The sequence below is a fragment of the Telopea speciosissima genome, chromosome 1 (genome assembly GCF_018873765.1).
Source record: "Telopea speciosissima isolate NSW1024214 ecotype Mountain lineage chromosome 1, Tspe_v1, whole genome shotgun sequence".
Classification (NCBI taxonomy): domain Eukaryota; kingdom Viridiplantae; phylum Streptophyta; class Magnoliopsida; order Proteales; family Proteaceae; genus Telopea; species Telopea speciosissima.
In genome coordinates, this window is record NC_057916.1 from 73,474,681 (window position 1) to 73,502,059 (window position 27,379).

Sequence of the window (27,379 nt, forward strand, 5' to 3'; positions counted from 1 at the left end):
TTTGCAAATGCCCTCCAATTGTTTGATTGAATAGCTAAGTAAACCCTATAAAAAGATTCTTAGTTCTTATTACCATTAATAATAGCTTCATTAACACACTGGATCAAGTAGTTAAGCTTTGCTGTGATGACATGGAGACCACATGGCAAGTGGTTGGCCCAATTGGGTTGATCTTGATCTCTTTTTTTTCTGAGTTGTGGACAATAATTAGTCTAGTGATTATAGACTCGTCAATCTTCTTTTTCAAGTTATTAGATTATTATTTGCCAGTTGGAATGACTTAATTTCTTCATAACAACCTCCCTCAGTTGCTTCTATATAATTCCATTGCACGAGGCCTATGGTCTTCTATCCTTTAAGTACAAGGGTGAAGACCTCTACCGACCCAGAAGTTGAGGAGCACATCACAACCTATTAGAGAAGAACCAGAAGAGAAAGAAAGAGAAAAATGGCTTGTTGGTCTGCAGAGAATGCTACTCAAGCTTACATCAGAACCTTGAAAATGGTAAGTTACAAAGCAGCAACTCAAATCAATTTCACCATTAGTCCAACCACATACTTTTCATTGATTTTGCAATTTTTCTCATTTGGGTTTTTCTTATTGATCTTTGGTTTAGGGAAACAGAGTCAAGGAACCAGATGTAGCTGAGTTTGTATCAGCACTTGCTGCGGGTAACAGTGCACAGCTCATGGTAGAGGTTTGTGCAGGAACTGCAGGCACAACCACATTGGCTCTTGTTGCAGCAGCACATCAGACCGGTGGTCGCGTTGTGTGTATCCTTCGTGGGCTAGATGAGCTTCATGCATCTGAAGATGCTCTAGGTTCCAATGCTGATTATGTTGAGTTTGTTATTGGTGATGCTCGGAGACTTCTAATGAACTGCTATAAAGGTGCAGATTTCACTCTCATTGATTGTAACTTGGAAGATCATGAAGGTGTATTTCGAGCAGTGCAAGCAGGAGTGAAGCATGGAGAAGCTGTTGTGGTGGGCTACAATGCATTAGGCAAAGGATCATGGTGGCCAAGAAGTGGGTCAAAGACCCAATTGCTGCCTATTGGAGGGGGATTGCTGGTGGCTCGGATACCTGCAATGGCCAAGGTTGGAGGCAACAATGCTGGTGGTGGTGGTGTCAATGGTGCCAAAAGGAGTCGATGGGTTGTTAGAGTAGACAAGTGCACAGGTGAAGAGCATGTTTATAGGATCACATCTCCTTAGAGGAAAGAGGTTGAGGTCTAGTCTATGTCTTTGCTTCTTCTATGTGCTCTGTTTCTACTATTTTGGGGGCTTTGTTGAAACAAGAGTACTATGTTGAGAAGAGAGTCTAAATTGTAAATAGCCAAAGTCATGTAGTACCCATCTAAAGCTCTTTAGTTTTTGAGGGCTTAGGAGCTTTGTATTGTTATCTGAATTTTGTTGTGAATTATAAGGAAAAAACTTGGAGTCACTTCATAAGAAAAAAGTGGAGGCGTCCATAGATAAACATCTCATGCACATCTGAAGCTGGAGAATCTGGTTTTTTGGGGCTTAATTGGTGTGCAAGGGCTGATTCCGAGCAACTCGAGATGGTATCGGCTATGAATTCTAATCTTCATTTTTTTTGAAGAAAATTTCTTAGATCCACTAGATAAGAAAATAAATTGCAGGATAATTTTACATCCACTAGTTTACATTTTGAGAAGATTTACTTAATCCCTAAAGTTGGTTAGTACTCATGCAACAAAGATTACCTAAAAAAAATAAAACCTCATGCTACACAAGCAAAAAAAAATAGACACAAACTTCCAAAAATGCCCCAAATTGACTTACCGAGTAAGATTGCTGAACTAGAAAATCTCGTAGAGAATTGAGTTCGTGCCAATTGCCATTATAAAAGTAAAAAACTGTTTTAAATAGCAACAGGGAAAAAAGATTAGGTTCATATCTTTTATCAAGTATGCAATACCTATTTATCTTGTAATTTATTTTCTTTTGGGAAAAAAATCTCTATTTGGTGTTTCCTACACCCCTGCCCCTTGAGTAAATTCCTAGGCATGCTCACCTATTGGGCCAAACGTTTGTGTAGAGACCATGCGACCAAGTAGTAGAGATCTCTTACCCCTTTTCTTATTTAGTAGATCTATGAAATTTTCCCAATTTTTTTTGGGTAACAACAGAAAATTGAATGATGTTTTTAGCAAGAATTACAAGTTTTGTAAATAAAAAATCTAAGAGATTACAGATATGTGGAAATCTTGGGTTCTCTTGACCCAAAAGAAAAAAATCTTGGGTTCTTTCTATTTCTATGTACAGGAATGAATCGGGCCGATTCAGACCAATTCCAATGCGAAGGTGGGAAACTCTCAATTTTAAGAAGCCCATAAATTTCCCAGCTTATTGTGGATGAGAAGAGAAAGGAGAGCAGAGGAAAACAGAAAAAAGATTTGGAAGTTGGAACTTCTTACGCGCCCCTTCTCTCTCTCTCTCTCTCTCTCTCTCTCTCTGCTGTAGTACTGTGTGAGACTGGGTTAAGGAATAGGGGAATTCAACTTTACAGAGACTCGCAGTTTCTCTTTCTCTGGGGTTCGCTTCTCACGACATGGCAGCCTTGAGAACCACCGCTAATATGATAATGAGAGAAATATTCCAGAGCTCACCACTCTCAAGATCGAGGACGTTTACATTGCTTCCGATGAAAACATCCCTGATGTTCGACAATACCTTTCGCCTCTCATGCCGTGCAATTCGTCCCGGTGGGATCCGTTGCATGGCTTCAGATTCTGGCGACGGAGGCAAGAAGGCGTCGGCCCGTCTGTCACAAGTTCAGCAACTTCTGCAAGAAGCCGAAGAGAGAGCTCTTTCTGCCGGCAACGAGCCTACCCCCAAAATTACGCTTGGTACATTCTTCCATGGCGCTTTTCTTTCTTTTTTTCCCCTCGAAGGAAACCCATTTTTTTTCAGCTCTTCTGCTCTTTTCCTTTACACTTTCGCTTCAATACAACTTGCTATGAGGACATTGCTTTAACAGGAGACTGGTAGTTTGAGGCATGGTATAGACAAAACTTGTTACCCATCCAATATGGTAGATTGAAGAACTTTAGCCAGTCTTCTGTTGCTTCCATATAGAATAACGATATTACTGTCTCAGCTATGATTGAAAGGACATCATATGTTTGTTGAATTGTCAGTGTTTAGACAGAGGAACGGAGCCATGAACATAAGAATCGAACTATAGTTACCTAAAACATGTTTTTTCATTTTGATGGAAGAATTCTATTTGCCACATTTCACTGCACAATTGATCAAACCATTCTCAGTTCATTGTTTGGGGGAAGTAGGTGATTATTGATTGAAACCTTAGTGATATGTTGTCATAGTTATCTGGGGCAAAAAATGAAGGCTTTTGCTTCTTCATACAGAGTTTGGATAAGACATGACGGACTGTTTCCACACTTTGTCTCTAAAGGAAGAGGCAGAACAGTAGACACATCAGTGTATGCAGATGTTTTGCATAAAGCCGTTGTATTATTGTTGTCTCTTTTCATTCTGAAGAATTTATCACCATGTCTTATTGCTTTCATAACTAACTCTTGGCTGTGGCCTCAGTTACTCTTAAAACTGATTAAAATGAGAAGAGATCAACATGTTAAAGTTCCTTGTATGGCATTCAAGACTACGACTTAAAGTATTTGACTTTCTTGTAAGTTTTTGGTTCTTTGGAGTGGGAAAAAAAAATCAAGGCTCATGGTGTTATCTATGTAGAAGGCATACAATTCAGAAATTCTGAGCCAGAAAAATGGGTGGTTATTAAAATAAGAGCCAGAAAAATGGGTGGTTATTAAAATAATAAAATATTTTATTCCAGGGGATTTTCTACACCTTTTAGAGGCATCAGTTCACTTATGTAACCTTAGGTGTTGCAAAATACTTTGGAATGAAAGACATGGAATGTGTCCTAAATTCTTGGTGTCCACATGGCAACATACTAAAAGAAGTTAAAAGAAGTGATGAGTTAAGTAGTTAACAAGTTGTTGAAACCAAGATGCGAGCAACTTGCTACGTAACCACACCAAAGGAAAATTTTCAGAGGTTTTCAAGGTGGGGAACTCATAATAATTTCTGCAAAAGGGAGGCATTAAGGAAAATTAATATATTTATCTTCCTTATCAAACTTGCAGAATAAGAAAATAAACTCTGGAAGGGAAACTTGTGGATGGACTAACAGAGTACTAATCAACTCCATCCATATAGATAAACTTGAATATCTGGATAATTGAAAATACTATAGTTAAGCATCCTGCATCACTTGGAGACCTATAAAAATAAAAGAACGATGTTGTGATCTATCCAGGTGTCAACGTCTATACACCATTCTTGACAGATCTTCCTGAAGATACTGTGAAAAATATGTAGTCTTCAAAGTTCTTTTTTGATACCCATGTGACAATTGAAGACTCATTACATCTTTTATCACACATTTGATCATGGCTTTTGTTGATTTTTGGTTTTCTATCTCCAGTATGTCTAGTAGTTCTGCATCAATTCTATTATTTGTGGTTGTGAAGGGCATTTATTGTGGATCGCATGGGCTTTAAGAAGCTTGGAGACCTTTTGAGCTTTGCAGGCATTTTGGATCATATCTTTTGCCTTTGTAATGGACTTGACATTGACAAGGCATGCATCCCCTATTCTTCTAGTGCCTTGAAAATGACTTATTGCTTTCTTTCTAAATCCATCCTAGCTCTTGGTGGCATTTCAATCTCAGCCCCTCCTCTGCTTCTATTCTGATTCTATACCCACTTGCCATTCCCTTTTGAAAAGAAGATCCTTCCGGGCTCAAGGGTGATGAAGGGTTGTAAGTAGGCATGCTATATACTGGAGAATTTCTCTGCTGGTGTCCTTTACTTATACTAAATATTCCTTGTTGCTCAAACAATTTAGGGAAAAAAAAACATTAAAACAAAAGAGGACAGTGGCTAGTTTAACATCTGTAGTTCAGGACCTCCTTAAGATCCTCTGATTTTGACGACTGGTTCATTACCTAATAAGTTATTTTTTCATGATGAATTCAATGTCCATATCTTGGGTTCCTACTTATCCTATGACTATGTTTGGAGAGTAAATGGAAGAAGAGGACATGGATACAATGTAAAGCTGTGCTTCATAGACTGAACAAGTGAATCCAAGTGGTCATTTGTTTTTGCTTACAATCCTATCCGATTTATTTATTGAAGAACCTACTTACCTATTGATTAAACAATAGGTTTGAATAACTTCTTTTGGCCACTCCTATTGTTACAAATTTTTTTTTCTGTGTGCTATGTGGTGCTACTTTAGAGAACTTTCAAACTCTGTGCATATCTCATAAGACAAAGTAACTACTTAGCTATATAAAAGTTAAAGGATTGGAGATTTGAATGCTGTCATCTACTTACTGCTCTGATGCTTGAGTTGGTTGCTCTAGGTTTACGGCAATGAGCTCAGTGATTGGTCATATTACTCTGGTGTGAATCTGAATCTGTTCTTTATTGTTTTTCTTCAGACCATGTTACTGTTAGTTTTGCAAGAAGTGGTGGACCTGGAGGTCAGAATGTCAACAAAGGTCTGTTAACTTCTTTATCTTTCACTGTAGATCCTCATCAAGTTCCCCTTACTCTATTCATTCTCATTCTTCTGTATTTGTTTCTTTACTCCTTTCTGAAGCTCCTTGTGGATATCATGTTTGCAGTCAACACCAAGGTGGACATGCGGTTCAATGTCAAGAATGCATATTGGCTCAGCGACAGAGTCAGGGAGAGGATTTTGCAAATGGTATCTTACTGAACTTCTTCGTGCAGTCCCCCATTGATTGAATAACTGAATGCATAATTACACTGGAGGGGGTCTAGCAAATGCTTGTGGGAAGGGTCCAAGGATCTGATAGCCAATTCATTAGACTTGGTCAATATAAATTTGGAACTTTGGAATGTCCCATATAATGGTGCTCATTAATGCTCTGAATTTGTACCACATGAAAACCTGTGCGGTGAAGACGGCATTCAACATCCTGTCTTCCTGACATAAATATCCTTAATTTTATTGCCTCTTTTGTGTAATAATCGATGAGAGACAAAGGTTGTTGTCATTACCATGCTAGCATTCACATGTTTGCCAGAATCCTGTGTTCCCTGTGTTCTACGGTCATACTCGATGATCCGCCACCAACAGACTGTTCAGCAGTCGGCCTGACAGTTGAGAATGGTTGATAGTTGTATTGGATAAAAGTCCCTGATTGGACCATCAGACTGGGTGGTCCTATGTAATGCAAACTCGACTTCGAACCAGGGAAAAACCAGTGGGAGATCGATTGCAGCAGGATCAATAAAATAAGGGAGAAAAAAATTGAATAACTGATTTTTTTTTTAATTTTTCTTTTTCTGTTTACATATGAAAGAACATAAAAAGGTATGGAAGAAGAAGAAGATTAAGGGGATAGGGGACTCTCTCAGTCCAGGGTCTCTCACCCATGGCCTCTCACTGTTGCTGCATCCCACGGCCACTGCCTCTCACAGCTTCAAGTCATAGCTCTCTATTTTTTTCAATCTTCAATCGTCCCCTGTATTCAGCCTTGCTCCTTATTTATATAGAAAAATGGGTTACAAAAATAGAAAGTGTTTGCTTACAAGTAGCTTAGAACTAAAATAGAAACTTCCTATAAATCTAACTGCCATACGTCAGAATAGAAACTCCTAAAAACAAAAAGAGTAACAAAAATGAAATTAGAAGCTACCTAAATGAAATAAAATATCTTTCTAAAACTGAAAATATAAACTAAACTATGACAGCATTAGAGATAGAGTCTTTCTCCACTTGATGGGCCCACAAGATCTTCTAAAAAGCATTCCTACACAAGGCAAATATGGGCTGTGACATTATTCGTGTGAACAGTACCGTGAACAGTGTTTTGGTCTTGTTTTCTTCATATTCTTTTGCATAGTCCGGGGGCCGGCTGCAGCAGAGCAACGGGGCATAGCGGCTCCCTCGCCTGGCACCATTCCCGGACCCAGCAGCAGACGGCGGGCCGGGCCTGAATTCAGACCGGACCAGACTTTTCTTTGTTTGAGCTGCTCCCACGCATGCAGACCGGAAGATCTCAGTTGTCCTGGACTGTTCGATCTTCATCACTATGATTCTGACTGTCTACTTCTGGACTGATTAATCCAATGTTTTGTCTGTTTTCGAACACTGCTAGAATCTTTGTTCATTTATTTATCAAATGGTTTGCCAGATTCTACTCACTGTTATTATTGTACTTTGTGCAAATTTCAACATACTTCCTTGTTTATTAACAGGAAAAGAATCGGATCAACAAAGACTGGGAGCTTGTGATTTCTTCTACAAAGACTAGAACACAGAAGTTAGCTTCTGCTCACTACTTTTTTTTTTTTTGGGTGGGGAGGGGGGCGGGGAGGGGAGGGATAGGTTAGGCCCCTTGAACTCATGACCTCTTAATTGTTAGGTGTTGGTCCTTGCCAATTGAATTCAGTACTACTTATTTTCTGTTTTGGTTCCAGAGTTAGTCTCATTCTGTGTTTTTCTTCAGGGGTAACATTGAAGATGCTCTGGAAAAACTTCAGGTAAGAAATTTTTTTTAATTTATTGTTTCCTGATTTTTATGCAATCGGATCGGATTCTACTGTGAAGCTGCATGCTTCTTAGATTTAACAGTAAAGGGAGCATGAGTGAAACAAACACACTGGACATTTTGTGGGGTATTCTAACAGATTAAAATGCTCTTATTCCAACTTCCAGTCATTTCTTTCTTCTTTTTTTTTTTTTCTGGTCAAGATATGAAAAATCTTATTAAAAGAATCAGCTCTAGAGAAATTCTGGCCGTGAGAAGGGAAATGTACAAAAAGAGGTGGAGGATGAAGCCACCAAACATGAGACAAACCCTAGAGGCATCCTTCGCCAAAAGATGGGCTTCCCTAACAGCATCACGAGATACATGAAAGAATTACAAATTAGAAAAATCAACTGAAAGGGAGACCATATCATCGACTATAGACTTCGTAGCCCAATCAAGAGACGACTCAAGCCTGTTAAGAGCCTTGATCACAGGTAGGCAATCAGAAGATATAATCATAGAGCTGAGCTGGAGGCTACGAGCCAAAAGCATCACATCCTGAATCGCTTCGGCTTCCATAGAAGATGCAGAAAATCCGACACTCGCCTTACGTTTGACAGGAATAAATGACCCGATGCCATTCGTAAAAATAACACCTCTCCCACCTTTTTGTGTGGAAGCATTCCAGGAGCTACCAGTACAAGCAAAGATATAATCCGAGGAAAAAACCACTTGAGGCAAAGGAAACTCGGAGGTGGTGCCACCTGCTGCGGAAATCGAGTAAGACCAGCATAGCTGTCATCAACAAATATGTAGAAAGAAGAAATAGTAGATAGTAAGTCCGGAGGAACATAGTTAAAAATAGCTCTATTCCAAGTTTTCCAATTTTGCCACAATAGAGCAGACCACTGAATAGTTCCAGGCGATTAGGAATGCCTTTATAGCTATTAAACAGATAGGCTAATCACTCTTTAAATTGGGTTCCCTGAAACTGTTAAGTATCTAAGCGCAAAGGGGAAGCACACCAAGATGCAGCAGCAAATGGACAAAGAACCAGAGCATGGACTATGGACTCCTATTGGTTGTTACAAAAGGGCAAAAAGGAGGGGAGGAGAGATTTCGAGAAAAGAGGATAATTGGAAGTTTGGAACTGCATCCCCCCCCCCCCCCCACCACCCAAAAAAAAAAAAGATTTTTTGGAAGTAGATTCAACTTCCAGCCACTTCACCCTTCTATATAGCCTGCCTTTTCTTGTTTCTTGTTTAACATACCAGTGAGCTCTTGGTTTCGGATATAATTTCCTCTTTAACTAAATTAATTTGACAGGAAATTATTAATGCTGCTTCTTATGTCCCACCACCTCCTTCAGAAGAGCAAAAGAAGAAGATTGCTAAGTTGTAAGTGCTTTCCTCTGTCAATGTTACCATCTTTATTATCTTGTCAATGTCTTTTATTTATTTATTTTTTTTTTTTTGGGGGGGCGGGGGAGGGGAGGAGGAGGATTGCTTTTCTTTTTGTTGCCTTTCACTCTTTACCATGTATTCCTCACATGAATCATTTATCGTATTTGTTGAATTGGAGAGGCTACCAAGAGATTTTGTTTGTGATTGAAGGGCTGCGATAGGGGAGCACAAGAGGCTGCAAAACAAGAAAGTCCTCTCACAAAAGAAGGCTTTTAGGAGAAGCAGAGATAGTTGGGATTGACATAGTAAACATAGGATCTGCATGCATTTGGGGTTTGAAATATTATGAGGTATTAACGATTACTCATCAGCAAAGTCATTTTTGCTGTTTTGTAAGAATTTTCAAATTCGTTTCCGGCTTTCTCATGTTCAGGTCGAATTCAAGAGCAATTAACATACATCATGAAGTGTTGAACTGTTGCATAGATCAAATACAGAGAAGATTGTTATGAGATGACGAGCTTAAACAAGTGAATCATCAATATCAACAAGAATACCATAATACTGCAAAGGAACATTCATCCTCCCAGAGATCACAATCATCCAGTATTAGATAGCATTGGTATCAACCTTTGTATAGTACAACAGCTTCTGTTTATTATTTTCAATTTTTTTCCTCCCCAACCCCGCCACCACCCTCCTCGCAATTGTTCTTGGATAATGATCAGATTTTTCCAACTGGAGTAATATCATACTATTGTCATAAATAGAGATTTCCATTACAGCACTGAGCCATCTCTGAAAATTTAGAAGCTAAGCACCATTCCAGCATTGGACAATTCAAGTAAAACCCTGTGAGCTAAATAAACCAACAAACATAGGAGTAAGTAGAGGGAAAAATGATTAGGAGGTGGTGAGCACCATCACTTAACAGTTTGACACTGCAAAATATTTGGCTATAAGAACAGCTTCAGAATATCAAATTCACTAAAAAAGAGAACCTACACATTAGGGCGAAAGATTCAAAGAAGAAAATAACACACTATTCTACCACATGGGCCTCTTTGCTTTAGATTCAACTTCTAATAGTCATCTGTGAATCTTCCGTAGCTTCCCCGCAATTTTTCAGGGCCTGCAAATGAAGTGTTTCCATTGCAGCTTTACTTCACAATCTCAAATTCTAAATGTGAAATTCTTGATTGGCTCTCTCAAATTTTGGCTTCTCTATCACTATCATTGCCCTCCAGCTTCTCAACCTCAGCTTAACACAGTCGTGCACATTCAGAGAGACATTGAAGCTCATCCAGTCTCGCTCCCTCAGTTTTCCCGCACCATTCGCCATTTTTTCTAATTGCCGAAGTTTCTCTTCAAAATATACTGTTTGTGACCATGGGCTATGAGGATTCGTCAAGCATCAAAACTTAGAAAAAACCCATCACGAATCCTGTGCTTATATTTGACCAGTTGGGAGTCTTCAGTTTCTTCTACGATCGAGGAGAATGATCATCACCATCATGTGATCTTACATTGCCTGTGGTTAGGTTTTTACTACAGAAAACCCAACCAATTATAGATTCAGAATTAACAGACCCAATAATAATTATGTGGACCGACAGGATATAAGATGGACCCAACCAACTCAAACACTCGATACATGGGTCTTTCTCATGCATGAGAGTCTCGCAGAATGTTAGAATTCGATTGTTTATTTGAAGAACAGATGCAGTGGCCTCTGAAACCATGTACCTATATCTTTTAACCTTCATAGTTCACACACGTTTGGCTATCTCCATAGCTTCAAAGGCGTCTTCCTCGTCACTACCTATTTTTGAAAAATAAAACTCTGAAAAATCCAGTGGAAAATGAAGCTTTTCTTAAATAAAAGGACTGCTAGAAAATATAAGGAAATATACTAATCCATACAAGATTATATTATATGATAGCTTGAAAATTGACAGATGGCCAATCTAGATCATTTCCTAAATATCTATAGTCATAAATATTGTCATATCATCTTTCTATATGTCAAAACCTGTTGCTAAACTAAAAAACTTGTTAGGAACTTGGCTCTCATCCTCAAAAAAGCTAGCTGTTTAGGAGAGGATGCTTAAGTACCTATTAATCTATCCACATCCTCTTTCATCTCCGATGTGGGACTATTCTTTGCGTGGATATCCCAACAATCTCCCCCTCCATGTGAATGATAAACACGTGGAGCCCGAGATCAAAACCCGATTCTGATACCAGTTGCTAGGAACTTGAGTTTCATCCTCAAAAGCTAACTGTTAAGGAGAAGGTGTCCAAGTACCTATTAACCCATCCACATCTCCTTTTATATCCGATGTGAGACTATTCTTTTTGCCTTATGCGTAGATATCCCAACAAAACTGCTCTGATACCAGTTGTTAGGAACTTGAGTCTCATCCTCAAAAGCTAATTGTTAAGGAGAGGGTGTCCAAATACCTATTAATCCACCCATATCCTCTTTTATATCCGATGTGAGACTATTCTTTTTGTCTTATGCATGAATATCCCAACAAAACTCTCTAATTTTGCTAAACTAGATTTTTATTTTTATTTTTTGGTATTCAAGAGGAACAAAACAGACTTGTTTTTTTAATTATTTGTTAACCAATCATACTATTTTCCTCTCAAAAAATGGAAAAAAAAAACTCAAATAAAGATATGGCTCCTTCCTTTCTCATGTTTCCAATGATATCGTTGTACCTTTACTTGATAATGATTATTTTTTCTATTTCTTTTTATATTTTTTATCATTTTTTCCCAATGTTTTGTGTGTAGAAAGAGTTTAAGGAGAACTGTTGGGGAGATAAGACAAATGGAGTTAGGGTTCTCAGGGGTGTTTAAATAATTATTCTTCCCGTGATTGAACAAAATGCACCTAACTAAGTGGCCCACAACATATTGATTTTGACACATAAACTACAACAATAACGTGGTACAATTCAATTAGAGCTCAAATTTCATAGACATTTTGTCTACTTCATCATCTAGGCATGGATTTTTCTACCATAAAATCTAGGCATGGATTTTTTTTTCTCTCTCCTAAGGCTCAATTTGATAAGCCTCCACTCTGGGCATGTTGTTCTTGATTCCAAATGAAAAATACACCAAAAAAATTTTATAGTTTGGATTCATTATAAATGCTACTTGTTATGGTTGCAAATTTAATATTCATATCATGAAATTAATAGTTAAAAAAATGGGTGCATATTCTCTGTCCAGGAGTGCATCAGACACATGGGGTGGAATAGGAGCGGGGTTTGTGTTATTGGGGGTGGTCATTTCGCCCACCCCCATGTGTCTGGGTGTACCCTACGTCCCCAGTGCAGAGAACTTTATCCCAAAGAAATATAAACAATAGAAAGAATGAAGGAGACTGATTGGGGGGCACATCTCACTTGTTTCTCTCATTGCCTGCTTTTAGTTGGGAGATGGTGGAATGCACCCCATGTGATCGATAGGTGTTTGGTTGGAATTAAAGTGAAAAAAGAATTATTGATTCTAATTCATTCTCACTCGCTTCACTTCTAACCTTGCACCCTATAAAAATTGTAGATACCAGGTTTATAGGAAAGAAAATATTCTTTAGAGTATAATTGATAAAAAAAAGTCTCTCATATATCCCACAAACTTATTAAGATTGCATTTGGTTTGGATGCATTATTGCAAAAATTAGGAAGAAGATTTCAGGTGTCATTTATTATATCAAAAGCACAGGGAAAAAGAAAATTAAATTTTACTTATCTCCCTCCCTCATAATAGAAGGAAAAAAAGAACTTAAAATTTTAGCAAGATTTTCTTATTGATATCCTTTAAGGTGTCAAATAATTTGTAACCATTTTTTTTTACCCTTTTAATATAACACATTTTTTTTCAATGATGGTAGATACTGTCAGTTTACATGTGTATTCAAAAAATATGTAAGTCAATAACAACTTTTGATACTGACATAAGGCAAAAGTTTTCTGTTATACGTGGAAGAGGGTTTACCCATCATTGTAGGCCATAATTATATCTGTCTCCTACTATACAAAATTGATAATGCCCTCCCCATTGTTCTTGATGCCCATTCTAAGACACCGAGACCCATCGGCGAAGGATTCTTCCTTCGTTGTGGGTGAAGGGAAAACTCAATACATAATATAATGATAACTCATTTTTAAATTATATTTTTACCTTTATCTCTAAAAAACTTCTAAGAATAAGACAAGATCAAGTTCTAAATGGCATCATTTAAATGATCTCTTTTAAAATATGTAAACAAAAAATGAAATTATCAGCGCCACCCCTTGTGGTTTGCCAATATTTTAAGTCACCAATACGAAGTATGGAACTTATCATCGGCTCCCCTAATTTAGAAAAAAATTACACATATACCCCCTACGTTTAGTCAAGGGCTGTTAAGTAGTGATGCCAGCAGGTTAATTTTTTTTAAAAGAAAATTCTGCCCTTATTAGTGTATGAACTACGTATTCTACCCTTTCAAATAAAAGAACCAAACACATCCTTCTTCTTCCTCCCACCCCTCTCCCCAACACCCGCCCCTCTTCTGTACCTTACCCTCCCCCAACTCCACCTCCACCATGCCCTCCCACCCCTTTCTTCCCCAGCGACCAATGCCCACACTAACAGGGAAGATAGTTGAGCTATTGTTTCGTCCTTTGCAAAAGAACCAACCCGAATAGATTTGGTAAAAAAAAAACAAAAAAGAGATCCTTTAAAGAGGAAAAAAGGAAGATTTCTTTAACGTAGTGCAAATGGAGGGCACTTTAAGGGAGATTTGTTTTTGAAAAAGAAACTGAGACCTGAGATCTCAGCAAAATCTTTGTGGCTCTCACGATTTTTGAAGGAGGAATGGACCTAAGCTGAAAATTCTAGATTATAGAGGAACCATGAGATGCCAATAGAGCAAAAGAGGAAGAAGGTAGAAGATTTGTGAATACTCTTCCCTACAACTACATATGTTCTTCTTCTGGTTCTATTTTTAGAAAATGATTTGAAAATAGAGAGCATACTATCTGAGAGGTAACTCCCTGTAACTTTTCTTTTTTCTCTTGAGACAAATTCCAACTCCAAACCCTCTTTTTTGTATTTCTCTTTTTCAGGTATTTATTTACTGATTATTATAGGCTTAGCTTTGTTTATTCAAACTTTGAGATTTCTGTTCATTTGTCGATTTGGTTGAATATTGGAGAATCTGAAAGGTTGGCAAAATACATGTCAAATTGTTCTTCAAGCTTCATATTACCAAATTTGACCAATTTTCCAAATGACATTGATTCAAAGGTGCAAGCGTACAAAAATTGGAAACAGTTGATGCTAGGGTATTTGGATGGCTGAGAAGGCGTAATGGTGGTTTAAGCCCTTGACTAACTTATCAGGACTGTTAAGTAGTTATGTCAGCAGATTATGACATTTGACCAATTTTGCAAAGGTTAACCCCCTCAAAATTTGGGTAATAGTTGATATTTCCATACTTTGGGGTCATGATTTTCTACGGTGCGCTGTCCCTAGCGGCTTGAGCGATGCACAAATATGGCGTGGTGCAATGATCGCCTTACCCCGTTCGGACAAGGCGTTCAGACAGGGGTAAGGCGGTCATTGAACCACGCCCTATTTGTGCACCGCTCAGACTGCTACAGACAATGCGCCCTAGAAAATTTGGATACCATACTTCATGTGGGTGCCTTAAAATATTGGCAAACCTCTCAAGGGTGGCGCTGATAATTTCCCAAACAGAAATTATGAATTTTTTACTTTCTTTCGCAAGTGCAATTAAACAACTAGTAAAAGAAATAAAAAAAAATCCTATTCTTCCATTTGAAACGCAACCAAGATCTTAGAACTCGACGGCAAATCTAATCAAACTATGAACTAAGCAATTAGAAGTTCTTATTTTGCAGAGAATGGTTTCCCTTTTATAGTAAATTCTTCAAAGTTTTCCATCACTTATTTAAGAAACTTGAGATTCAAAACAACTACAAATATCAATATATATATATATACCACCACCACCCTTGAACTTTTCTCGGTTCTAACTACTACGTCATCCATTCCTTCTTACTCATTTCCGGAACAAATGCTCTTCCCCAGATTCCTTATCGATGTGTCTGATCCAACGACCGGTGCCTTTCATGATGGAGCCCGAGTCACCTCCACCGCTGTTACTGCTCCCCACATGTACAATATCCAAACCCTTCCCTATTGGAAGAAACACCGACCGTGCGACACGTGTCGTTGACGGCAAAACCCCACGCCACTTGATACTGGGCCCTGCAGGGTTAGCATGTTTGCACACCACCACCGCACCCCGGTGGCTGAATCTCGCCATCCTCAAAATTCCGGCGAAGTCTTTCCGGCGACAATCAACCACCAAGAAATCCACTTCGGAAATCCCCACCATCACTTCCTTCGTCTCTCCCACAACAACTTCCGGCGACATCCCTACCTCACGCAACATCGTCTCCACGTACTCCGATCTCGACAGTTCATCTTCCACCACGCACACGTGTCGTGCACCCGTGTGGCGGCTAGCGACGGCGAGACCGATACTGGTAGATACTACTCCACCTCGTGACCACGCTTCCACGATTAGCTTCGCTTTCCATCCCGCCGCCATGGCAGACACCAGCTCCGCCACACTCGATTCTTCAAAAAGCTCACACTGAAAAATTAATCGGAAATTTCAAATTAAAACCATTCAAGAAACGCTACCCAATTCAAGAAAAGTTGTAATTCCGTGAAGAATTGCTTACTGATTTAACGGTATCGATGTAAGCCTTTGAGGCTGTATCGGGACACCAAACCAGTTTCATCGATCTCTGCCGATTCTTCTTGAAATTCCTATTCGTTTTGACTGTTTTCTCATCTGTTTTCAGCCGAAGCCCAAATATAGTTTTACTTGGGAAATCTGTTTGTTTGCGTTATTGTTTACATATGTAGATGGAGTCACTACTCCCAGAGAGAGAGAGAGGCGTGTGGCTTGTGGTGGGTCGGTACTATTGAGGATTAAAATCCTCTGCAGTGCAGGTATCTTGCGGTGCATTATAATACAGAGAATCCGACACGTTATAAGAAGTTTCATCCAATGATTTGAATTCAATGTAAAATTATTATTGGATATCGCATCTTCCACGTGTTGATTTCTTATAAGACTCGCACAACAGTACATCGCAGAGGATTTTTTCCGTAGTAACAAGAGCATCTAAGGCGTTATTAAATTGGAAAAAGCAAACAAAAGTGACGCAAAGAACAAATAGGTTTCGTAGAAGCGTTGACATTGTGCAATACTCCACAGAGAGCAAACGTGTGTTTAGAATAAAAGTAAAAAATGTTAGAGAGATTTTTGTTGTTTTACAATTTTATAATCTTTTTTGGATAATCACTACACAGAGTGAGATTAGGAACGAGGGGGGAAAAACATCGCAGCTGGGACTTTGGGTTTATGGGGGAGTGCATGACTGCATGACCGGCACAGGACAAGGCAATGTCAACTTGGAATCCAAACGTAGCAAATGGTACTGTAGTCATAGATGTGGTACCTCTATATTTGTAATGGGCGGTTGCCTAATGCAACAACTAAAGACTCTGGTTGAAACTGAGATATTTTAATGGATTTTAGGGTTTGGGCATCTTTCTTGTTTGACTATTTTAAGATGAAACAAGGATATGCATTGCACAGAACTTTTAGATTGCAATCGGCATATATAATATATGGGAAATAGTTTTCTATCTGGGAGCACGGTCTACGTCAACACTCTTATGTGTCTATCTCTCTCTTTCTCGAAATAAGGGGATAGAAGTGTCTTTTCATATGAGGAGGAGAGAGATAGACTTATGGGAATGTTGGTGTAGGTCACACGCTCGAATAGAGAACTTTCTCCTATAATATATACATATGAATCAGGATTCAATGAGAAGTGTCTAGAGTATTTGAATGGGTCAGAGGATCTAATCCTTCTACATGGTGTGGACTCTTGCGGGGTAGGTCAGGTTCTTATAGGGTGTCAATCGGTACGGTATTGAGAATTTGGTATGGTTTCGGTTTATTACAAAAGTAGAAAGTAAATATCAAAATCGTATCGTACCAAATCAAACTTCATTTTTGATACCGATACCACACCAGTTTGGTACGGTTTTTATTCAATATGGAATACGATTTCTTATTCAAATCTGCAGTTGTGTGTGGTCTTGTTAGTCTTGTCTGAAATACGGTTTCAACATGGATAAAAATCCTATGTAGTTCCTTAATCTTGTAGTGCCTTGCAATTCGGGTTTGAGAGCTCGAGCTGTGGAAGATGCTTCATCCAATGGTGCGAGTTTGATTGACCCAATTTCCCCCCCCCCTTAATTCTCGAGCTCACACCGTTGAATGAAACATCTTCTACGAGTCGAGCTCTCAAGCCCGAACTGCAAGGCACTGCAAAGGATTTTTATCTATTTCAACACATATAATTAGTTCTCTTCAGCCTGGAACTGAATTCACTTTCAGAGAGAGCAATAGGGCGGTGGATTGGTTGGCGAATTATGCTTGCACTTCGGCAACCAACACCCTATTTAGTTCAAAAAATGTTCTTCCTCTTGGGCTCAATCGGATCATACGTGAGGATTTGATTGGGATACCGAGTCTGAGAAAGTAATTATTTGGTGGGATTTTGTAAGGGAGTGAGCCTGATCAATGAGCGTTTGTGAGTCTTTATGTACTCGGATTGGGGTAAGAAGGGTATGTCCTCCCCTTGTTTCTTCTTTCATTGATTCTATTAAAATTTTAATAAAATTCTAGGGTCAACCCGGTCCCAGAAAGGAAAAAAAAAATCACATATAATCAATTTTTTTTTATATATTAGTAGGGAAAAAAGTTGTGGCGCGACTGGTAAAGTACCTTAAGCGCACCATAGATGCGACGGATGAATCTCAACCGTTGAGATTTCATCTATCTATCTTAACCGTTCATTTTTTAACCTGCAACCGGTTCTCCCGTCTTCTTCAGCCACCGACCTGCAACCCAAAACCCATCTTCAGAGCCAACCAATGAACCACCACCTGCAACCCCAAAGACAACCAAGGAGCAACCACTTGCAACCCAAAACCCATGTTGGAGCAATCCCCTGTAAATCTCTCTCCTCCTGTAAGCCAATTCTCTGCAAACCCAGAGAGAATCAATAAAAAAGAAAAAAAGAAAAAACCACTCCTGCAACTCAAAACCCATCTCTGCGTTTTCTGTCTCTTCATCTCAAACCATTCAACCTGCAACCTGCTCATCCAACTCACTTTTTCATTTGATTTCTTATAATTTTTTGGAAAACATTGCGTTTCTAGTCAATTTCAAGGGAGCTGAGGGAAGTTTCTAGGGTTTTGGATTCATTAATGAAGCATTGGGCTTGTGTTATGGAGTCTTTGATCTCTTAAGTATCATTAGAAAGTCGAAATCTGGAGGAATTCACCAAGTTTCGAAGCCCTGGGGGCTAATCAGTCTCATCACAGCCCAGCAGCGGCTCAGACGAGCTTCGGATTCTGGTTTTTTCCCCACCGTTTCTTGGGGGTTATGTCTTCTCAGTTCTCAGGCGTTCTTTGATTTTTTTTATGTTCTCGAGTTTCGAATCTCGATTCTTTGATGAGAGAGGGGAAAAAACGACAAAGATGAGAAGACGACGGAAGGGAAAGAAGAAGTTCGGGAAAGGGGTACCATTTAATTTTTTTTTCTTTTTTTTCATTTATCTCATTTTCTTCTTCGTCTTCCTCGCACGCCCAAACCCCCTGCAACGTCGCCCTCTCCTTCTATTTGGCAAAGAACAGCCTTTCAGAACCCGTATATCAGAGAAAACCGAAGACAAAAATGGTACAAGTCCATCAAATTTAATTAACATTGAATGAAACCCGGAAAATTGAAGATCATCTACTGCTTGCCTCAGTTTGAAGTTCGAATTGATTCAGAGAAAGAGAAGAAGAAATTGATGAAGGAAAAGGACTTAATTTGTGTAAAAAAAAAAAATCTAATAGGACTTCATCTGAACGACCCTCCATTGATATCTGCTTGCAATGGGCATCTCTATGATAGATCTCTGCAATCACCTGCGACCCTATCTCTCACGAAAGCTCTGTTTTTGCCCTTTTTTTTTTGTTGGAATAGCGGAAGCGATGGAAGAAGAGTGACAATAATGGGAATGGCAGTGGAGGGAACAATCCTTTAGATGAACCAGCAAAGCTCCAACGGGACGAACGGTTCGAAGAAATGATGTATGCGCGGCCACCATCGGCGGTCTGCAACTTGCCTCCACCGCGCACCTGAAACACTCCCCTGAAAAACAATAGGAAAAAGAAGAAACCTGCTCTGACGGTGAACAGGTTAATGCCTTTTTTTATTCAATGGTGACGATTAAAAGATAAAAAAAATAAACGACTCAGGTGACGGTGAACAGGTTAATGCCTTTTTTTATTCAATGGTGACGATTAAAAGATAAAAAAATAAACGACTCAGATTTAACCGTCGCGTTTAGTGGTGAGTTTAAGGAATTTCATCGTCGCACCGCTACCACCCAACTTCACTTTGTCTTTACAATTTTTTTTGGAAGTTAACTTCATCGGTTGTCAATCGTATGTGGTCTTGTCAGTCTTGTTAGAAAACGGTTTCGACACATATAATTAGTTTCAGTTTCTTATTTGAACATCACTTTGTCTTTACATTTTTTTTTGGTAAATTAACTTCATCAGTTGTCAGTCGTATGTGGTCTTATCAGTTTTGTCAGAAAACGGTTTCAACACATATAATCAGTTCCAGTTTCTTATTCAGTGTGAAATAAATTAATTCACTTTTCTTTATACTTTTTTGGTAAGTTGTCTTTACTCCTTGCAGCTTAACGTTGTATTATTATGGGCAAGAGATCGGTGCGGTCATATAGCTCATGCACCAACACGGGAGCCGGGAGCCGGGAGCCAATGATAATATAGATAAGAACATCAATATGGATGAAATTTTTTATTCATTTGAGTTGAACAGTCATTTCACGAACTGTTATGTCTGAGCGTAGAAACCACACAATCAAGCAGTTATCTTTTTTCCTGTTAGTATATATATATATATATATATATATATATATATATATATATACTTAATAAGTCAATAAAACATATAGCCTCTTTTTGGGACAAAAGTAGATAATCTGGTATGGTTTCATTCATACCAGATGGTTTTGGCTTAAAAATTGATATTGTACTAAATCGTGAAAGATTTTATTTTTCCATATTGAATCTTTTTCGATATGATTTTATATGGTCGGTTTTAGTTTCGGACATTTGATATTCGATTTCAGTTCCAAATTGACACCCTTAGGTTCTTACCTGTTTACACCCTCTCCCCATAAAAAATTAAAAAAAACACCATTTTCTTACCTTCATAATTATAATGGCTCTCTGTGCAAGTGGCGGAGGGAGTGGACCAATGAAGAGTGACAAAATGGTTTTGTATAGAAAGGGGAGGGGGGGTCAAGAAGTCATTTCGTTTGAAAAAGAGAGATAAATATAGAAGATGCTAATGTACCTTTTGTCATTGCTTCATAGAATCTTTTTCCTTATTAATATATGGGAGAGGGTTCTTTGAGCAAGCAGGGTACTCTAAACCCTCTCACATTAATTATTTAATTATTCTTTCTCTTGCTAAAAAAATATATATATAATAATCCATATGAGGAGGCATAATATACGCCTTGGGCTCAAAGAGCCTTTCCCTTTAATATATTTATTTAATAAAAGATGCGTTTTTTTCTTCTAAAATGCTCACTATCTTTTTGACTTTTTAGACCAAGGTTTTTCTTTTCCATAAGATCTTCTCTTCACTCTTATTCGAAATCTTAATCTACACCATCTAATTGAATTAGATTTCTTGTAAATGTATCCCATTTTTTTCTATAACCAGAAGATAAAAGATGAATCATTCTAGAAAAAGAATCAATTGATGCTTACCTGATTGGTTGGATCATAGGTGGCTAGTGTTGAGATTTTTAGGCCTGGCATTGAGCCAGACCGGCTTGGGTTGAGCCTAGCCTTGTCTTATTTATTACACAAGATAAGGATCATGGATTATAAGTATCATAATTTATTTACAAATATTTATTAAATTAAGGGGAAAAGTTTTGTACAACATCAGGTCAAAAATGAAATATGTTCATGTGAGACGATGATATGTCATAAGCGTCCCTTCCCATATGCCTATCTCTCTCCTTCCCATATGAAAAGATACTTTTGCACATCCCCTTGTTTTGAGGAAGAGAGAGATAGACATATGGTGGTGTTGGTGTAGGCCACACTCTCAGTCAGAAAATTACTTCCCAACCTATCATTGATTTGATCATGTCTCATGCACATAAAGGATTCAAGTCCATCATCGAAAAATGTTAAAAATAAAAGTTTAAATTAAAACAATTTTCAATTAATGTCAATAAATAATTAGGATTTTTTGTAATTAATTCATATTTTAGTAAGCGATTTTCCTAATGAGAGTCTAAGTCTAGGACCCCTTAAGGTGTAATTTACTTTTGTACCTTTTTTGTATGGCATATAAAATTTTCAATTAGGGTAATAGAAACATTTTCTATGTGTACTTGAAAATTATGTATGACAATGACAACTTTTGCTAATGACATAATTATATGTCACTTCAAATTATTTTTGAAAAGTCTTTTATATCATTTTCGTAAAAAACTTTTAGAGATAAAACAAGGAACAATTAAAAGAATTTGTCGAGTCATAAATAATCCTATAGACGTGTCATTGAGTTACTCCTCTTAAGTAAATGATTTAGTAATCTCATGGCTTGAGGTATCGGTATCGTATCGCCCGTATCGGGTGATATGTACCGGTTTTGCTAGTCAATGATACCAATACCGTGTTGATATCGTATCGGTAGCACAGTACGGATAAGGGGTAAAAGGGTCAAAAAACTCATTTTTAGAGGAGAATCAAGGGCAAAGTTGTCTGATACAGCCGATACAAGCTGATACCGCATCGATATTGTATCAATTTTACAGGTTACTGATACCCGTTCCGATACCGTGCACTAAAATCATGAGTAATCTTTAAGAAACATTCTTAGATTTGTTTTGGAAAGGAATACAGAGAGAGAGAGAGAGAGAGAGAGAGAGAGAGAGAGAGAGAGAGAGAGTATTTTCCGCATGAGGCTCATGAAAACCATTTTCGAATTTCATTTTTTCAAATTCATTTGACCATCTCTCTCTCAAAAGTACTAGTCCTATATAAGCATATAATCTTAATGTGAGAAAAAATGCTACATGGTCGTGTGCGATGCGTGGCCTCTAAGCCTAGATATAGATTGCTTGAAATAATCACTGTGCCACCATAGAATTATGGAAATCCCTAAAAATGTAGCGATCATTTTGCACAGCCTTGTGTTTGGACACAGGGACTGCGCCGCCTGTGAGATAGCATTCTTTTTCCCAATCTTAATATTGTAACAGCATATAAAATAGAACTCCTGCTCTATGAGAAAACCTATAAATTATTTGTCATTGAAAAACGTGTATGGTAAATTTTAATCTTCTAAAACCTTTTGATGACCATGAAGTTGAAGGTTGACATTCTTCAGGCTTCAACCGTAGATATGATCTTATTTTAACCTAAGTATTTTTAACTATGAACAAGTTGCTTAAAATTAATTTCAATGAGACTAATCATGATTATGAGTTTTTCTAATCTTCTAAGTCAAACCCTCTCTCCCACCCAATTGTTTGTCTGCTCTTCTCTAGAATCAATAGCTTTTAGTAACTGAAGAATGTTGAGTAGAAAAGACGAAAGGGAAAAGTTGATGAAGAAGTTGAAGAAGCAATGAGGTGTATAGGAAGTGCACCAATCAAAAGTCTTAAAAACGGCTTTGTATGTAGAGAGAGGTCATTTCTTGTGAGAAGGAGAGAGCTACAGAGAGAATGTGAGAATGTGATCGAGAATGTACACCTCTCTAGTCGGTTCAAAGATCCTTTTCTTTTTCTTAAATTATTGATTAGAAGATTTGCCAAATTACGAGGCCCTTCCACCAATGCGAGGTCAATGAAAATGTGTGTAAGAGCATTAACATGGGAGATTTTTTATTTCATGGGAGACGAGACGCGGGGTGATAATTTTGCAAGCTGGCATGGATCTTTTTCCTTTATTTTGTCTATGTGATGGTAAATGGAAGCAGATGAGCAATTAATAATCAATCCCTTTCATCACCTTTTTTTTTTTGTGGTAAAAATCAATCCCTTTCATCACTCTTATCGGAATTAAACTCATATAATTTTTGGTATATATAAAGATATATTTTCACAAACCAAACCCACTATGACTTCTTTGATAAAACAAAATTTCAAAAACCAATAGCGTCACAATTAGAAAACTGCCTCCCTCTTCACCCCTCTCTCAAAATAATAATAATAAAAGAAAAAAGATAAGTTTGTTACTCGGCAGTGCTAAGGGTTTTTGTGAGCGCCAGCATAATAGATCATGTAGTTGGAATCATTATTCTCATCCTCTCGAAATGCTCTTAAACTTGCAACCTTGTATTCAAAATGCCTCAAAAATCCACTCACCGTGGTTGTGACAACGCTTTTCCTCATCCTTTAAAATTGAATTAATTGTGCCTCTTTTTATTTTCGGGATGCTAAGATGGAATTTATCCAAGGTCAAACTACAATAAAGAATTTTGTTCTTCACTCTCTACAATCCTAATTCTCGAAAGAGAAGGATGAAACATACCGGTAAAAGATCATGATCCATATCATGGATGATATATAGTTATGAATTAGGGAAGATGTTCTCTGTCTGACAATGTGGCCCCTGCTCTAACGTGAGAATCAATCACAACACACACGAGAACATCAACAGGTGCAAATTTTTCGCATTTCACTAGGAGAGTAGCAATCATTTCGCCCTGAGGTGTGTCTGGGTGTGGAAGCTACGTTGCTAGACAGTGTTCTTTTTCTCAATTAATTAAATAATCATCAAATCAATATCTTTTACCAGCACATTGCATATCATAATGGTTTGTCACATTTATACTATTGCCTTTCACTAATGGTTTCTAAATGATGCATTGTCATACATTAGTACTTAAGTGATTATTAGTAGTTAATCGGTGTGAGTCTTAGAAGGTTAAGGGATTGATTCTCCTGCTTTTCACTTTGCACAAAAAATGCTTCGAACTCTCCCTCTCCTCTATTGTAATCTATATATCTCCTATGTTTGTGAGATCTTAAAGATAAACTTACCTTTGTTTCCTCAACCAGATATTCTAGAATGGGCAACAAATAAATATGGTGTTTATTTTGTTCGAAATGCATATCATATGTTATCGAATCTTAATGTTATGATGGTACATCGTACAACGTCTTCTTCCAGAATCCACTCATGGGAAACTATTCCTTCATCTGTTTAGAAGGCCATTTGGAAGTGTCATACTACATCTAAGATCCATCGTTTTCTGTGGAGGGCATATGCTTCTGGACTTGCCACAAGTGATGCACTCCAGCGATGAAATATTCAGGTGGATGCAGTTTGTGTTAGATGTGGTGATCTACAGACTCCTATGTATATCCTTTTTGGCTATACATTTTCACGGTTGGTCTTGTTTGGTAGTAATATTAGTTGTAACCCTATCCTATCATTAATTAATGCGAGTCTGTCGATGGACCAATGGCTTTTACCAGATTCAGGTTTCGTTAAATGTAACTGTGATGCGAGTCTGCCGATGGACACTTCCTCTGGTGGTCTTGGATATGTCTGGCGGAATTCTACTGGTTCTCCGATTATATATGGCAGTGTCATCTCCACGACAATTCACGAATATTATGGTGGATGAGGCGATGGCTATTGGCCAAAGTTTGATGGATCTTCAAGCATATGGACATATGAGAGTTATCATAGAATCTGATAATATAAATCTTATCAGATTCCTTACTGATGGGAACCATCCTTCACCGTTACTGATACGTTCGATTGTTGATGATATTCTACATTTATGATCTTTGTTTACTACTTATAATTTCTGCTATGTTCCAAGGGAGATAAACACTGTGGCTGACTTCCTAGCTCGGAAGGCCCTGTCTATTACATGCTCGACAATTTGGCTAGTTTCCATTCCTTGGTTGCTCGAGTTATGGTTGCTCTCCAATCCTTGAGTTGTTGCATGTTTCAAATAAAATTACTGCTTCTTAACCAAAAAAAAAATCTATCCCCTATGTGATATTATAATGCAGTGCAGAACAATATATAAAAAATAACAATAAAACGTGACAATCTTTATAAAACCCCCCAAATCATGGTTTCGATTAAAATTGACAGCCACTAATCTGGTCTCCAATAAAAGCCTTTAGATCCTTACCCAAGATGATCTCTTGTTGGGTCAAGAAATCGTCAAGCGGTCCTGCGAGTGCCGTCACCTGCAAGTGGACCAAGGGGTCAACAGAGAGAACCGGTGTGGTTCCGGCCTAGGGCTCTCCGATGCCAAAGTTAGATCTCCTGAGCAAGCAGATGAATAGTGATTATTCAATATGAGTTTTGATGTCCCCTGATGGGGTTGTGCACCTTGCCTTTTATAGTAGTGTATGGCGGTGTGGAGAGTCCCAGTTTGATGGCGAGTGTGCCGTTGAGTGGATAGAGGCCCTGGGTAACAGGGCTCTATCCTGATTGGCCATCTCCCCACGGGAGGGAGTGTCCTGGTGGTATCAAGATCCTTGGCGGATAGATACTCGCGTGTGGTGATAACGTCATTGGACTTCTAAGCGGTGGCCTAGAATCCTGGTGGTGGCATAAGTCTGTAGTGACACGATTGGGTCATAGATGAGTGGCCTCGGTGTCCATGTACATCACATCTGCGTTCACGATGCCGCGCCTGGGTGCAGGCTACGCCTGGGTGAGGGGCCGCGCCTGGGTGAGAGGCCACTCCTGGGTGAGGCCGCGCCTAGGTGTAGGCGGCGCCTGGGTGAGAGGCCACGCCTGGGTGAGGCCGCGCCTGGGTGTGGCCGCGCCTGGGTGAGGCTACGCCTGGGTGCTTGGCCGCGCCCGGGTGGGACCCCTGGTTGGTTTTCCTTGGTTGTAGAGCGGATCGCTTTGTGACACGTGGCAGTCGCTGACTGGTTCGGTGAATCTTGGATGTATCACCTCTAATTCCTTACAAAAAGGATCCCAATTCTATTGTAGCTGAAAAAAGGGCCACAATAAGCCCAAAGGATTAGCACATCCGAAAGGAATAACTAAATTAGATTATCCACATATCAGCTTTTTTTTTTTTCAATCATTATATTCTTGATTTTTATTTGGCTAAAGTTTTCTTTCACCCGTAGAGAAAAGGAATTTGAATTCCTTCGCCATGAGTGAAGTAACCTCACAAATCATAATTGGATTTATTTGGTGATCATTACATTCCCACCCCCTATTGATGAAGTCGAATTAAACCCTTATTTGCATCACCTATTGTATTGAGTATGGATGTCAAAATTCAACCCGAACCAGTTCGATTGAACAAAATCGATGCAAAACCCGAATTGAACCAAACTACGGTGATTCCCTTATCAGGTGTGCTCGGTTTTGGGATTTTTAGGAATCGGTACAAAATTGAAATCGATTAGAACCGGAAAAACCAAAAGAACCTAGAAAATTCCACCAAAAAAAAAAAAAAATCCTGAGAGGCAATCCTATAAATTCTGAAATTGACCAGACTAAATCTCACCTTAGAGAATGGTTCAGGTTCTCGTACACCAGATGCCACACAAATGGAATCCAGGAGAATGAGTGGATCGATTTCGACCAAGCAAAATCGGACCGAATCAATCGTCTTACGGTAAGGGTGTCAATCGGGCGGTTCAGTTTTTTCTATTTCAATGTGAATTTCAAGGAAATCCGACCAATAAGGACTTTTAAGTTTTGGTTCGGTTCGGTTCATTTTGTGCTATCTGTTTCAATTCAGTTCGGTTTGAAAACCGGGTATATCTGGGTTTTGGATAGGGATTAGGTAGTGTTGTTAAAGTTAAGGATCGGTTTCACTGTTAGGTTTGTGTCCAGTCCTATCAATTGGGCCAATCGGTTTAACCAAACCGAGAAGAACCGAATGGTGATCTAACCCGCAAACTGAAGTCGAATCGATAAGGCCTCAGATCAGTTTGGATTGGGTTCAATCGGGCCGGTCCAACCGGTTCGGTTAGGTTTTGACACCTTGTTACGGCCTTACCTGTTGACGATCGAGCGAACGTTGCTTTATCCCCAATTATGCTGGACGACTGGATCAGACACCATACCTTATCAAAAAAAAAACTGGATCAGACACTATCTTCGTTTTCGTACCTTCCAATGTTTAAAAATCATTAAACGGGTTGCTCTGTTCTTTA

At 38.6% G+C, this 27,379-nt stretch overlaps 3 protein-coding genes across 3 annotated transcripts; 2 read left to right on the forward strand and 1 right to left on the reverse strand.

The window, feature by feature from the left end:
* Nucleotides 1-1,449, forward strand: LOC122648516. Its single transcript, XM_043841722.1, has 2 exons — nt 1-505; nt 618-1,449. The coding sequence occupies exons 1-2, from the start codon at nt 449-451 to the stop codon at nt 1,215-1,217; spliced, it is 657 nt and encodes a 218-aa protein (XP_043697657.1). The 5' UTR covers nt 1-448; the 3' UTR covers nt 1,218-1,449.
* A 980-nt stretch (nt 1,450-2,429) lies between these two features.
* LOC122648514 (peptidyl-tRNA hydrolase ICT1, mitochondrial) lies at nt 2,430-9,644 on the forward strand. The gene is made up of 8 exons (XM_043841720.1): nt 2,430-2,875; nt 5,521-5,580; nt 5,707-5,789; nt 7,310-7,374; nt 7,561-7,594; nt 8,911-8,981; nt 9,198-9,337; nt 9,421-9,644. Exons 1-7 carry the CDS (start codon nt 2,578-2,580, stop codon nt 9,286-9,288), a joined length of 702 nt encoding a protein of 233 aa, XP_043697655.1. The 5' UTR covers nt 2,430-2,577; the 3' UTR covers nt 9,289-9,337; nt 9,421-9,644.
* Nucleotides 9,645-15,063: 5,419 nt separating this feature from the next.
* Nucleotides 15,064-15,917, reverse strand: LOC122648515. Its single transcript, XM_043841721.1, has 2 exons — nt 15,767-15,917; nt 15,064-15,675 (listed from the first exon to the last, which is right to left on the reverse strand). Exons 1-2 carry the CDS (start codon nt 15,824-15,826, stop codon nt 15,076-15,078), a joined length of 660 nt encoding a protein of 219 aa, XP_043697656.1. The 5' UTR covers nt 15,827-15,917; the 3' UTR covers nt 15,064-15,075.
* Nucleotides 15,918-27,379: the final 11,462 nt, after the last annotated feature.

Excerpts from the sequence above, each read along its gene's own strand:
- LOC122648516 (XM_043841722.1), top strand. The coding sequence starts at position 449 with ATGGCTTGTTGGTCTGCAGAGAATGCTACTCAAGCTTACATCAGAACC. Across the intron at positions 506-617 it reads ACATCAGAACCTTGAAAATG|GGAAACAGAGTCAAGGAACC; the intron begins GTAAGTTACAAA and ends TCTTTGGTTTAG.
- LOC122648515 (XM_043841721.1), bottom strand. The coding sequence starts at position 15,826 with ATGAAACTGGTTTGGTGTCCCGATACAGCCTCAAAGGCTTACATCGAT. Across the intron at positions 15,676-15,766 it reads ACATCGATACCGTTAAATCA|TGTGAGCTTTTTGAAGAATC; the intron begins GTAAGCAATTCT and ends TTAATTTTTCAG.
- LOC122648514 (XM_043841720.1), top strand. The coding sequence starts at position 2,578 with ATGGCAGCCTTGAGAACCACCGCTAATATGATAATGAGAGAAATATTC. Across the intron at positions 2,876-5,520 it reads TACCCCCAAAATTACGCTTG|ACCATGTTACTGTTAGTTTT; the intron begins GTACATTCTTCC and ends GTTTTTCTTCAG. Across the intron at positions 5,581-5,706 it reads AGGTCAGAATGTCAACAAAG|TCAACACCAAGGTGGACATG; the intron begins GTCTGTTAACTT and ends TCATGTTTGCAG.